This window comes from Chiloscyllium plagiosum, unplaced genomic scaffold (assembly GCF_037043375.1).
Source record: "Chiloscyllium plagiosum isolate Xiang-an unplaced genomic scaffold, Cpla_swu_hap1 HiC_scaffold_32, whole genome shotgun sequence".
NCBI lineage: Eukaryota > Metazoa > Chordata > Chondrichthyes > Orectolobiformes > Hemiscylliidae > Chiloscyllium > Chiloscyllium plagiosum.
Window position 1 is genome coordinate 459,423 of NW_028270170.1, and position 13,194 is coordinate 472,616.

General features: G+C 41.8%; 1 protein-coding gene across 1 annotated transcript in view; it reads right to left on the reverse strand.

The window, feature by feature from the left end:
* Window positions 1–13,194, reverse strand: part of retreg3 (reticulophagy regulator family member 3) — a 57,767-nt gene that overhangs the window by 39,136 nt on the left and 5,437 nt on the right. The window contains exon 2 of the mRNA XM_043721583.2: window positions 8,047–8,153. Coding sequence (XP_043577518.1) covers window positions 8,047–8,153 — 107 coding nt within the window. The remainder of the gene's footprint in view (window positions 1–8,046; window positions 8,154–13,194) is intronic.

Consider the following 13,194-nt stretch of genomic DNA (forward strand, 5'->3'; position numbering starts at 1 on the left):
TAACCTGCTGGACATACAGAACAGACAACAGGACGGTGAACCTATCAACAAAGACTGCATTCTCAAGCTACTGGACCTGTGCCTCACAACACACTTCACATTCAACAACCAAATATATGAACAAATCAACGGCACACCCATGGGCTCACCCATCTCTGGACTCATAGCAGAAGCGGTAATGCAAAGATTAGAACAACAGTATTACCGCAAATTCAACCCAAACTCTGGGTCAGATATGTGGATGACACCTTTGTAATCATTAAAAACAGAAATAGAGAACACACACCAGATCATCAACGCCACACTCACAGGAATCCGATTCACTAGAGAGGAAGAAAAGGACAACCAACTCCCATTCCTAGACGTGATGGTACAGAGAACACCTAACAGAGAATTCACCACAAAGGTATACAGGAAAGCCACACACACACAGACCAAGTCCTGAACTACGAAAGCAATCACTCCAACACACACAAAAGTTGCATCAAGACACTGTTCAAAAGGGCCACAACACACTGCAATACACCAGAACTGCAAAAAGAGGAAGAAGAACACCTATACAATATATTCGCCAAAAACAGATACCCATGCAATTTCATCAACAGATGCCTAAGGGAAAGACAACGGAACGAGGACATGCCACAACCCAAAGGACTAGCCACACTACCATACATCAAGAGCATTTCCGAACCGACAGCCAGACTACTGCGACCACTAGGACTCATAACAGCACACAAACCAACAGCCACTCTCAGACAACTCACCAGAACGAAGGACCCGATACCCAGCATGAGCAAAACCAACGTAGTGTACAAAATCCCATGCAAGGACTGCACAAAACACTACATAGGACAAACAGGAAGACAGCTAACGGTCCGCATCCATGAACACCAACTAGCCATGAAACGACACGACCAGCTATCCTTAGTAGCCACACACGCAGATGACAAGTAACATGAGTTCGACTGGGACAACACTACTATTATAGGACAAGCCAAACAGAGAACAGCCAGGGAATTCCTAGAGGCATGGCACTCATCCACAGATTCAATCAATAAGCACTTCGACCTGGACCCAATATACCGACCACTGCAACGGACAGCTGGAATGGACAACCGGAAGCGGCAGATTCAAACCACTACAAATGCCGGAGGAAAGATCACAGAAGCGCTTCACAGGAGGCTCCCAAGCACTGAGGATGTCACCTAAACAGGGGACGAAACGTCTGCAACACAAATTCCCAGCTCGGCGAACAGAACCACAACAACTCTATTTCCCCTGACTAATGCACCTAACCTACACATCCCTGAACACTATGACCAAGCTAAATTGCCCAATTCACTTGATCCACATCTTTAGACTGTGGGAGGAAACCAGAACACCCAGAGGAAATCCATGCTGACACGAGGAGAATGTGTAAACTCCACACAGACAGTTGCTGGAATCGAACCTGGGTCCCTGGCATTGTGAGGCAGCGGTGCTAACCATTGAGCCACTGTACCGCCCACAAATTTTACATCCATTCATTCTTCCTTGCTTCTTTCCCCACTTATTCAGTCTTACACAATCTTAACATTTCTAAAACTTAGGGATTAGTTTAGTTTGGGAAACATGGTCAGTGTGGACAAGTTAGATCAAAGAACGTTGCCTTGCTGTATGATTCGCTGACTCATAGGCCTCTGGAATGTAACTGGAGCATTTTTTAACTCAAATGGAATCACTTAACATTGATATAAACCATTTGGGTTAATAAAAATTTATATTTCTTTAATCCTTGATGTCAAGGGCAGTTGTCATTGCCTTTTCAACTGATCAATTTTAGAAAGGAATGAGGCACTGCCAACCCTATCAATGAAGTCTTCCAATTGTGGAAAGGAGTTCAAACCGGTCTTCATGCCACATTCATCTTTATATAATCAATACAATGACTAGGTGATGCACCTGGTTTAGCTACTAACATAATGGATGAACTCCAACTGTTTTGACTAGGTTCAACAAAGTCATTTTCCAATACGTAGCGAATGCCTGTTTCCACTTGACCTTACTTCTCTGGACATTTTTTTAAAAAATCAATCCTGACTGTCCTACTTCTATATGATGTTTTAATAGATTAGATTACTTACAGTGTGGAAACAGACCCTTTGGCCCAACAAGTCCACACCGACCCGCCAAAGCGCAACCCACCCAGACCCATTCCTCTACATTTACCCCTTCACCTAACACTATGGGCAATTTAGCATGGCCAATTCACCTAACCTGCACATTTTTGGACTGTGGGAGGAAACCAGGAAGGACCTGAAGAGAGAGCTAAGAGCAGCAAGGAGGGGACATGAAAGGTCCCTAGTCGGTAGGATTAGGGAAAACCCTAAGGCTTTCTATAGGTATGTTAGGAATAAAAGAATGACTAGGGTAGGAATAGGTCCAGTCAAGGATAGTAGTGGGAAGTTGCGTGTGGAGGCGGAAGAGATTGGGGAGACACTGAATGAATACTTTTCTTCAGTATTTACTCAGGAACAGGGCATTGTCGTCGATGTGAATACTGAGACACAAATAAGTAGAATGGATGGCTTTGAGGTATGTAGAGAAGGGGTGTTGGAAATCCTGGAAAAGGTGAAAATAGATAAGTCCCCTGGGCCTGATGGCATTTATCCTAGGATTCTCTGGGAAGCAAGGGAGGAGATTGCAGAGCTATTGGCCTTGATTTTTATGTCCTCTTTGTCTACAGGAGTAGTGCCAGAAGACTGGAGGATAGCAAATGTGGTTCCCTTGTTCAAAAAGGGGAGTAGGGATAACCCTAGTAACTATAGGCCGGTGAGTCTCACTTCTGTTGTGGGCAAAGTCTTAGAGAGAATTGTAAGGGATAGGATTTATGCACATCTGGATAGGAATAATGTGATCAAGGATAGTCAGCATGGTTTTGTGAAGGGCAGGTCCTGCCTCACAAACCTTATTGAATTCTTTGAAAAGGTGACGAAGGAGGTTGATGAGGGGAAAGCGGTAGATGTGGTATATATGGATTTTAGTAAGGCGTTTGATAAGGTTCCCCATGGTAGGCTACTGCAGAAAATACGGAGATATGGCATTGAGGGTGAGTTGGAGGTTTGGATTAGGAATTGGCTGGATGGAAGAAGACAGAGGGTAGTAGTTGATGGCAAAGTTTCTTCATGGAGTGCCGTCACTAGCGGTGTTCCGCAAGGATCTGTTTTGGGACCATTGCTGTTTGTCATTTTTATAAATGACCTGGAAGAGGGGTTAGAAGGTTGGGTGAGCAAGTTTGCGGATGATACGAAAGTCGGAGGAGTTGTTGACAGTGAGGAAGGATGTGGCAGGTTACAGCAGGATATAGAGAAGCTGCAGAGCTGGGCAGAAAGGTGGCAAATGGAATTCAATGTAGCTAAGTGTGAGGTGATTCACTTTGGGAAGAATAACAAAAAGATGGGGTACTGGGCTAATGGTCGGATACTTGGTAGTGTGGATGAGCAGAGGGATCTTGGTGTCCATGTACACAGATCTCTGAAAGTTGCCACCCAGGTAAATAGTGCGGTGAGGAAGGCATATGGCGTACTGGCTTTTATTGGTAGAGGAATTGAGTTCCGGAGTCCTGAGGTCATGATGCAGTTGTATAAGACTCTGGTGCGGCCGCATCTGGAATATTGTGTGCAGTTTTGGTCGCCATACTATAGGAAGGATGTGGAGGCACTGGAACGGGTGCAGAGGAGGTTTACCAGGATGTTGCCTGGTATGGAAGGAAGATCGTATGAGGAAAGACTGAGACACTTGGGGCTGTTTTCACTAGAGAAAAGAAGGTTTAGAGGTGACTTGATTGAGGTGTACAAGATGATTAGGGGGTTAGATAGGGTTGACAGTGTGAACCTTTTCCCGCGTATGGAGTCGGGTATTACAAGGGGGCATAGCTTTAAATTAAGGGGGGGTAGATATAGGACTGAAGTTAGGGGTAGGTTCTTCACTCAGCGAGTCGTAAGTTCATGGAATGCCCTGCCAGTAGCAGTGGTGGACTCTCCCTCTTTATGGGCATTTAAGCGGGCATTGGATAGGTATATGGAGGATAGTGGGTTAGTATAGGTTAGGTGGGCTTGGATCGGCGCAACATCGAGGGCCAAAGGGCCTGTACTGCGCTGTATTCTTCTATGTTCTATGTTCTATGAAACCCACGCAGACACAGGGAGAATATGCAAACTCCACACAGTCTGTCGCCTGAGGCGGGAAATGAACCCGGGTCTACCTAATGTAGGACATTAGGGTTTTTCTCTACAGACTACCTCATAATTCCTCAGTTTTCTTAAAAGATTCTTCTATTACCCTTTTTCTAAAAATGAAAGAAGTGTGTCTAACTATTTGTGTTCGTTGAACTGTAGGAGGGTCACTTTGAGAACTGTCAAACTCTCTTTCTACCTCACTCTCATTACATCTATCATCTTTCACTACTCAATACAAGAAAGCTAACAGAATGCTATGTTTCATTGTGAGGAGAATCAAAAGCAGGAGTAGGGAGGTTATGCTTCAGTTATAGAGCGAATTGGTAATTCTACATCGTAGAAGGCACATCCATTTCGGATTGAAAACCATGCTGTCGCACCAATCTTCGAGCCACAGTCAGTTTCTGAATTACAATTAACCTATAGCCAGTAGTTCATATTTTGCGGTTCTGCTTTTTAAATTTAGTCTACAACTACTATTACTCTTTAAAACAGAATCTTGGTTTGGTACCAGCCATGTCCTTGGTTTATAGGGACAACAATAACTTCCTTTCTTTTGTATAAAATACTACTATTTGAAGCCCAGGATCCCAAATCCAGTGAAACAGCTTTCATAATATACTCTTCCACCTTCAACAATTTATACACGTATACCCCCAGTGCTTCTGTAGCCCCTTAAAAATTGTGTATTTTTTTAAAAATGCCTCTCCTTAACAAAATGTATGACCTTGCTCTTCTGTGTATTGAACAACTTCTGCATTGATTTACTCATAGAAACATTGGAAATAGAGGCAGATGCAGGCCATTCGGCTCTTCAAGCTTGCTGCGCCATTTAGTACGATCATGGCCAATTATCCACCTCAGTAACCTGCTCTCACTTTCTCTCTATACCTTTTGATTCCTTTAGCACTAAGAACTACATCCAACTCCTTTGGCCACAATCCCTTTGTTTGGCAGAGAATTCCATAGAGCTCACCAATCTCTCACTTCCGTTCTAAATGGCCTACTCCATATCCTTAAACTATGACCTCTGGTTCAAAGTTTGTGCGAAGATTTTTAGAAGGCTTCGCAGGAGGCTCTCAAGCACTGATGATGTCGCCTAGCCAGGGGACGAAACGTTTGCAACAAAAACTTCCAGCTCGGCAAACAGAACCACAACTATGACCTCTGGTTTTGGACTCCCCAATAGTCACCGGGAATATTCTTCCTGTTTACCCAGTCGAGTTCTGTTAGAACTGTATAGATTTCTCGGAGATCCTGCTTCATTTTTCTAAATGCCAGTGAACATAGTCCTAACTGATCCAGTCTCTCTTCACTTGCAAATCCTGCCAAACTAGGAATCAGTCTGGTAAACCTTGGTTGCATTCCCTCCATAGCTAGAACACTCTTCCTCAGATAAGGAGACCATAACTGCAATTAATACTTTGACCAAGGCACTAGACAACTGCACCAAGATTATCTCTGCTCCTGCATGAAGAGCAACATACCATTTGCCTTCTTCACCGCCTGCTGCACCTTTATGTTTACTTGCTGTAACTGATCTGTAAGGATGCTAAGTCTCAATGCACCTCCCCATCTCTATTTATTATCTTTCAGATAATAATCTGATTTTGCTACCAAAGTGCTAACCTCACATTTATCCACATTATATTTCATTTGGCATGTATTTGCCCACTGATTCAACTTTTCCAAATCACACTGAAGCATCTCTGCATTCTCCTCACAGTTCACTGTCTCATCTAACTTTGTATCATCTGGAAATTATGACTTTTACTTCCTTCATCAAAATCAATAGTACGTGAAAATAGCAGTGATCTCTGCAGTACCAGTCACTGGCTGCCACATGGAAAAAGATCCATTTATTCCTACTCTCTCTTTCCTGGCTACCAACCAATTCTCTATTTAATGTTAGTACACTACACCCAATCTCATGTGCTTTAATTTTACATGTTAATCTTTTACGTGGGACTTTATCAAAAGTCTTTTTAAAGTCCAAGTAAGCCACATCCACTGGCTCCTCATCAGATGTACTTAGTTAGATCATTGAACATTTTAAATATATTTGTCACGCATGATTTCCTTTTTGTAAATACATGCTGATGTTGTCCAATCCTGTCACTTTTGTCCAAGTGCTCTACTATTAAACCTTTTATAATGGACTCTAGCATTATTGAAACCACCGATATCAGGCTAACCATCTATAATTCCTCGTTTTCTCTCTACATCCTTTTTTGTTTAAAATATTGGGGGTTACACTAGCTAGCCTCCAATCCATTGGAACTGCTCCAGAGTCCATAGAATCTTGAAAGATGATCACCAACAAATCCACTATTTCTAGAGCCATTTCCTAAATAGTCTGGAAAAAGATTACCAGGACCTGGAGATTTATCAACCCTTAATCCCAATTTCCCTACTCATACGGATTTCCTCCAATTCTGCCCTCTCACTAGACTCCAATGACGTTAGGCGCCATCCTTTGTGAAGACTGGCCAAAATATGTATTTTAGTTAGTCTTTGTTCCCAATTATAATTTGCTTTGTTTCTGACTGGAAAGGATCTACGTTTGAGGTCACTATGCTTTTTCTCTTCAGAAATGGAAGCTTTTATAATCAGTTTTTACATTTTCCATAGCATACTATTGTATTCTATTGTTACCTCTTAAATCAATCCCTTTGTCCTCCTTTGCTGAAATTTAAATTGTTCCCAATCCACAGGCCTGTTTTGTTTAGGACAATTTGTACACCTCTTCCTTGGAACTAATGCTACTCTTAATTTCACGTTGGATCACGTTTCCCATTTTTATGGGCCAGACAGGGATGAATAATTATTACAGTTCCTCCATGTGATCTTTAAATCTTTGTCGTTGCTCAATTACCTTCATTCTTTTAATCATTATTCCCTCAGTTATCATAACCAGCTTGCCCATCGGAACGTACCATCAATCTTGTTTCCTTTATTTAGGTCCAAAATCTTAGTCTCAGAATCAACTACATCATTCCCCACCCTAAATGAAAAATTCTATCATATGATGACCACTTTTCCCCAAAGAGTCTCTCACACAGTTAGATTGGCAATTATTCCTTTCACATTCCGCAATGCTCAATTTCAGACGATCTGTTCTCTCTTTGTATTGTAAATCCATCCCCTACGCACTCCAGGGATTCCTCTTCTATTATACCATTACGGACTTGATACTAATATTCATTTTATTAGCCTGTCTATCGCTATCTATCTCATACTTCCATGTTTTGTGACATCTAATAATTTTGAAGTTGTGTGTAATTTTCAGTCATTAAAATACGAAGAAAAGCAGTGGTCAAAGTAGTGGATCCCAAGGGAAACTCGTTTTATTCCTTCACTCCAGTTAACAAAAAAAAAAATCAACTTTTTTCTCCACAACTGTCACTCAACCAACTTCCAATCAAGAATGTCACTTTCTCTTTTATATCAAATTTGCAAGCATACCAATTCCATAGCACTTTGGCAAACAGTTTTTGAATGCTATCACACGCCAAAGAAACGCATTACCTCAGTTTCCAATGACTTCCAAACGAGTGTTATAAGACTGACTTGCCTATCCTTTCCTGGTTAATATTCTTCCTGACCAAAGGTATAACGTTAGGAACTCTCTGGCACAACAATGATATCCATTGAAGATTGTGACCAATGTTTCTACTATTTCTGCTTTCACTTCTATCAAAAGTTTAGGATGTATTATGTTTGGAGTAGGTGATTTATCAATTTGTACAATGTTGCTTGACCCGCTGAATGTTTCCAGTATTTTTCATATGAAATGAAACTTCCAATAAAGAGAACCCAAAGTCCCTACCTTGGAGTTCAGGCCAGATTTTAGTCTTCCAGGTGTCAGCACATACAATAATTATTAGACCGAATGCAGTGAGGAATACAAGTCTCAGCGAGGTTAGTGCCAGAAACCTGCCAAGGACAAAAGAAAGGTGAAAATTTAAGCAGCTTGTTGAACTAAAATCAGTTCCTAAATACCAGGTCACCACTTGCATTCTGGAGTACTCCTCAAATCTTAACTTGCGGGTCAGACATCGAAACTAAAACAGAAGGGAAAAGAATAATGATATGGAAAGAACATAGAACAATACAGCACAAGAAAGGGACCCTTGGGCCACGATGTCATGCTGAACATGATGCCAAATGCTTTCTGCCTGCACTTGGTCCATATCCCTCCATTCCTTGCATGTTCATTTGCTTATTTAAAAATCTTTTAAACACCCCTGTAGTATCTGCCTCCACCACCAACTCTAGCAGTGCATTCCAAACTCCTACCACTCTGTGTAAAAGACTTGCTACTCACGTCTCCTTTCAAAGTTCTCTTTCACACCTTAAGTGCATGCCTGCTCGTTTCAGACATTTCAACTCTGGGTAAAAGATTTTGGTTTCAACCCTTTTTATGTATCTTATAATTTTATAAACTTCTATCAAGTCTCCCCTCAGCCTCCGGTGCTCCAGAGAAAACAACACTAGTTTTTCTTGCTTCTCCTTTTTGCTCATACTCTCTAATCCAGGCAGCATCTTCTGCACCATCGCCAGGGAGGGAACTGGGAGTGGGGGTGGGATTAGTGATCAAAGAAGATTGGACTTAGATTGGAGATATTAATCAGATTGCATTGGAGCTTATCTGTGTTCTGCTAAGTTACATTATAAACAATAAATTGTTAATTGTTAAGTTATAAGTTTGATGCCAAGACTGGTTATTTCTTCCTAACCAGCCTTTACAATCAAGCAATTCTGGGGTCATCAAATGCTTTCATTTCACTATGTTACCAATCCAATGTTAGCAAATGTGATTCAGTCTGGCTTAGTATCGATTTGCTCAGAGATGCTATTATACACCTCTGGAATAAGTGGGACTCGACCAGGGCTCCTTCATCCAGAATAGGGACATCATCACTGTGCCACAAGAGGGCCTAGTCCCTGTATCATAAAAGATTAACATTTATTAGTAACATGCGAGACAGTTTAGACTGAGGGCTAGCAACTGATTTAACATAACATTATCAACAAGTCTGAAACAAGGCCCTGTTGCCTGGTACATCTACAATCAATGGATCGGTGTTTATTTTAACATCTTTGGCATACAGTAAGTTTGCAACTCCAGTATTTCATAACATCAAATACAGACGTTGCCCTGATAACACAGGATGATAATAAATGAATATGTAATGAGGATCCAAAATGGCAGCGATCTGATAGGTCTGCTGTGCTGGGGCAAGATGGAGACTAATAAAGGTAAAGGTGTCAAAGGATCGCAGCAAGCAGACCACTCCCTACAGCATGGAATGCACCTGCAGCCACAGCCTCGACTAAGGGGCTTGGAACCAGAAGACTAGTAGACAGTGAAGTGGAAACTAGAGACTGTAAAGAACAAGGTCATGAAGTCAGCATTACCAAGGGAAGAGTAGGCAGACAGCAGATGAACAAAAGAAAAACTGGTGGTCTGAAGTGCATATGCTTTAATACAAGGAGTATAGTGGGTAAGACAGATGAACTTAGGGCTTGGATTGGTGCCTGGGAGTATGACATTATTGCGATCGCAGAGACTTGGTTGAAGGAAGGGCATGATTGGCAACTAAATGTTCCAGGATATAGATGCCTTAGACAGGATAGGGAGGGAAGTAAAAGCAAGGGAGGAATTGCATTGCTGGTCAGGGACGATATCATGGCTATGCTAAAGGAGGGCACAAGCAGTGAGGCATTACTGGGTGGAGTTGAGAAATAGGAAGGGTGCAGTTACATTATTGGGGCTGTATTACAGGCCTCCCAACAGTGAGTGTGAGGTAGAAGAACAAATAGGTAAACAGATTATGGAAAGATGTCGAGGCAATAGGGTAGTGGTGATGGGAGATTTTAATTTTCCCAACATTGATTGGGATACACATAATGTCAGAGGTCTGGATGGGGCAGAATTTGTAAGAAGCGTCCAGGAGAGTTTTCTAGAGCAGTATGTCAAAAGTCCAACTAGGGAATGGGCCATATTGGATCTGGTGTTGGGGAATGAGCCAGGCCAGGTAGAAGTTGCAGTGGAGGATTTCTTCGGTAATAGTGACCACAATTCTATAAGTTTTAGAATACTCGTAGACAAAGATGAGAATGATCCCAAGGGAAGAGTATTAAACTGGGCCAAGGCCAATTATATCAAAATTTGGCAGGAGCTGGGAAATGTGGATTGGGGGCAGCTATCTGTAGGGAAGACCACATTTGATATGTGGGAGGCTTTCAAAGACAGGTTGAAGATAGTGCAGGATAGGCATGATTCATGAACCGTGGATGTCATGAGAAATTGTGTGACTAACCAAGAGGAAAAGGGAAGAGTACATAAGGTCCAGGCAGCTAAAAACAGAACTAGCTTTGGAGGAATATCAGGAGAGTAGGACTAATCTTAAATGAGGAATCAAGCGGGCTAAAAGGGGTCATGAGATAACTTTAGCGAGCAGAATTAAGGAGAATTCCAAGGCCTTTTATTCATCTATAAGAAGCAAAAGGGTAACTAGAGAAAGGATTGGTCCACTAAAGAATAAGGAAGGAAGGTTTTGTGTCAAACCTGAGAAAATGAGTGAGATTCTCAATGATTACTTTGCATCAGTGTTCACTGAGGAGAGGGACATGATGAATGTTGAGATTAGAGATAGAAGTTTGTTTACTCTGGATCACGTTGACATAAGGAGGGAGGATGAGTGGGTAGGCTAAAGGATATTAAGGTGGACAAATCCCCAGGACTGGATGGGATCTATCCCAGGTTGCTGAGGGAGGAGAGAAAGGAAATAGCTGGGGGCCTGACAGATCTTTATAGCATCCTTAAACACAGGTGAAGTGCCAGAGAACTGGGGAGTTGCTAATGTTGTTCCCCCCTGTACAAGAAGGGTAGTAGGGATATTTCAGGTAACTACAGACGTGAGCCTGATGTCAGCAGTGGGAAAGTTGCTGAAGAAGGTACTGAGGGAATAGAATCTATTTATATTTGGAAGAGAATGGGCTTATCAGTGATAGGCAACATGGTTTTGTGCAGGGGAAATCGTGTTTTACCAACTTGGTAGAGTTCTTTGAGGAAGGGATCAAGTTGACAGATAAAGGAAGGGCTATAGATGTCATGTACATGGACTTTAGAAAGGCATTAGATAAGGTTCCCCATGGTAAACTTTTGGAGAAAGTGAAGTCACATAGTGTGCAGGATCTTCTAGCTTCATGGATAAAGAACTGGTTGGGTAACAGGAGACAGAGATTAATAGTCGAAGGGAGTTTCTCGAAATGGAGAAAAGTGACCAGTGGTGTTTTACAGGGATCAGTGCTGGGGCCACTGTTGTTTGTAATGTGCATAAATGATCTGGAAGAGGGCATTGGTGGTCTGACCAGTAAATTTGCAGATGACATGAAGATTGGTGGAGTAGCAGAAAACAGTGGACTGTCAAAGAACACAGGAGAATACAGATAGACCGGAGAGTTGGGCGGAGAAGTGGCAGATGGAGTTCAATCCGGGCAAATGTGAGGTGATGGATTTTGGAAGGTCTAATTCTAGGGCGAACTATACTGTAAACAGAAGAGCCTTGGGAACAGTTAATGAGCAGAGAGATCTGGGAATTCAGGTCAATTGTAGCCTGAAGGTGGCTGCACAGGTGGATAGAGTGGTCAAGAAGGCATATGGCAAGTTTGCCTTCATCAGACAGGCTATTGAGTATAAGAGCTGGCAGAGCATGTTAAAATTGTACAAGACTTTGTTTCAGCTGTACTTCGCTGTATGTTTCTGGTCACCACATTACCAAAAGGATGTGGACACTTTGGAGAGGGTGCAGAGAAGGTTTACAAGGATGTTGCCTGGTATGGAAGGTGTTAGCTATGAAGAGAGGTTAAGTAGGTTAGGATTGTTTTCATTAGAAAAAAGGAGACTGAGGGGGGACCTGATTGAGGTCTACAAAATCATGAAGGGTATAGACAGGGTGGATAGAGACAAGCTTTTTCCCAGGGTAAAGGTTTCAATAACGAGAGGTCACACTTTCAAGGTGAAAGGTGAAAGGTTTAAGGGGTATACACGCGGTAAGTACTTCACACAGAGGGTGGTGGGCGTTTGGAACACGTTGCCAGCAGAGGTGGTAGAGGCAGGCACTATAGATTCATTTAAGATGCGTCTGGACAAATGCACGAGTAGGTGGGGAGCAGAGGGATACAGATGCTTAGGAATTAACAGCTTTAGACAGTACATTTGGATCGGCTCAGGCTTGGAGGGCCAAGGGCCTGTTCCTGGGCTGTGAATTTTCTTTTGTTTCTTTGTTTATGATCTCACAAGTGTGGTGCACCAGAAAACAGAACCATTCTATAAGAAGTGGCGGCCCTTTTTAAATTACACAGATATGGACCTGTCAGCAATATTGACCAGCTGTGGGGGCAGTCCAGGGGCCCTCTTTTGAGGGGGTGGGGGGCTTGATAAATATGGGTGTTATAACTGATGGTCCTGTAGATTGAAGTCTTGGTGGAGGTGCTGCAAGTGTTGTATTTTAATTTAATTTTTGTTTGATTTAATTTGAGTTAAATTAATTCAGGATGATTTAATCTAATTTGACTCATTCTAGGTTGGATTAGGCTGGTCTAGTACAATCTGGGCCAACCTAAATTGATTTGCCAAGTACAGTTACTTATTGAATCTTAATGTGAAAAGATTGTTTTGTATTTTTTGAGATAGTTTTGGTTTGTTTATAGAGGAGGAGGTAGTTTACTGTTAATGGTTTTATAATATAAGATTGTTATATTGTTTTTCATTTTGTATTTTTATAATTTTGTAAAAGAATAAAAACAAATTAACAAAAAAGTATGTAAAAGCAAACAAAACTAAATTGGATTCAAATAAATGACCTTGAGATAGAGGATTATAAAAAAAGCAGTGGTCAAAGAATCAAGGAGATAGATTTTGAGGATGTCTTTAAAGTTACAGAAAGAGTAAAATTAAAAGTATTTT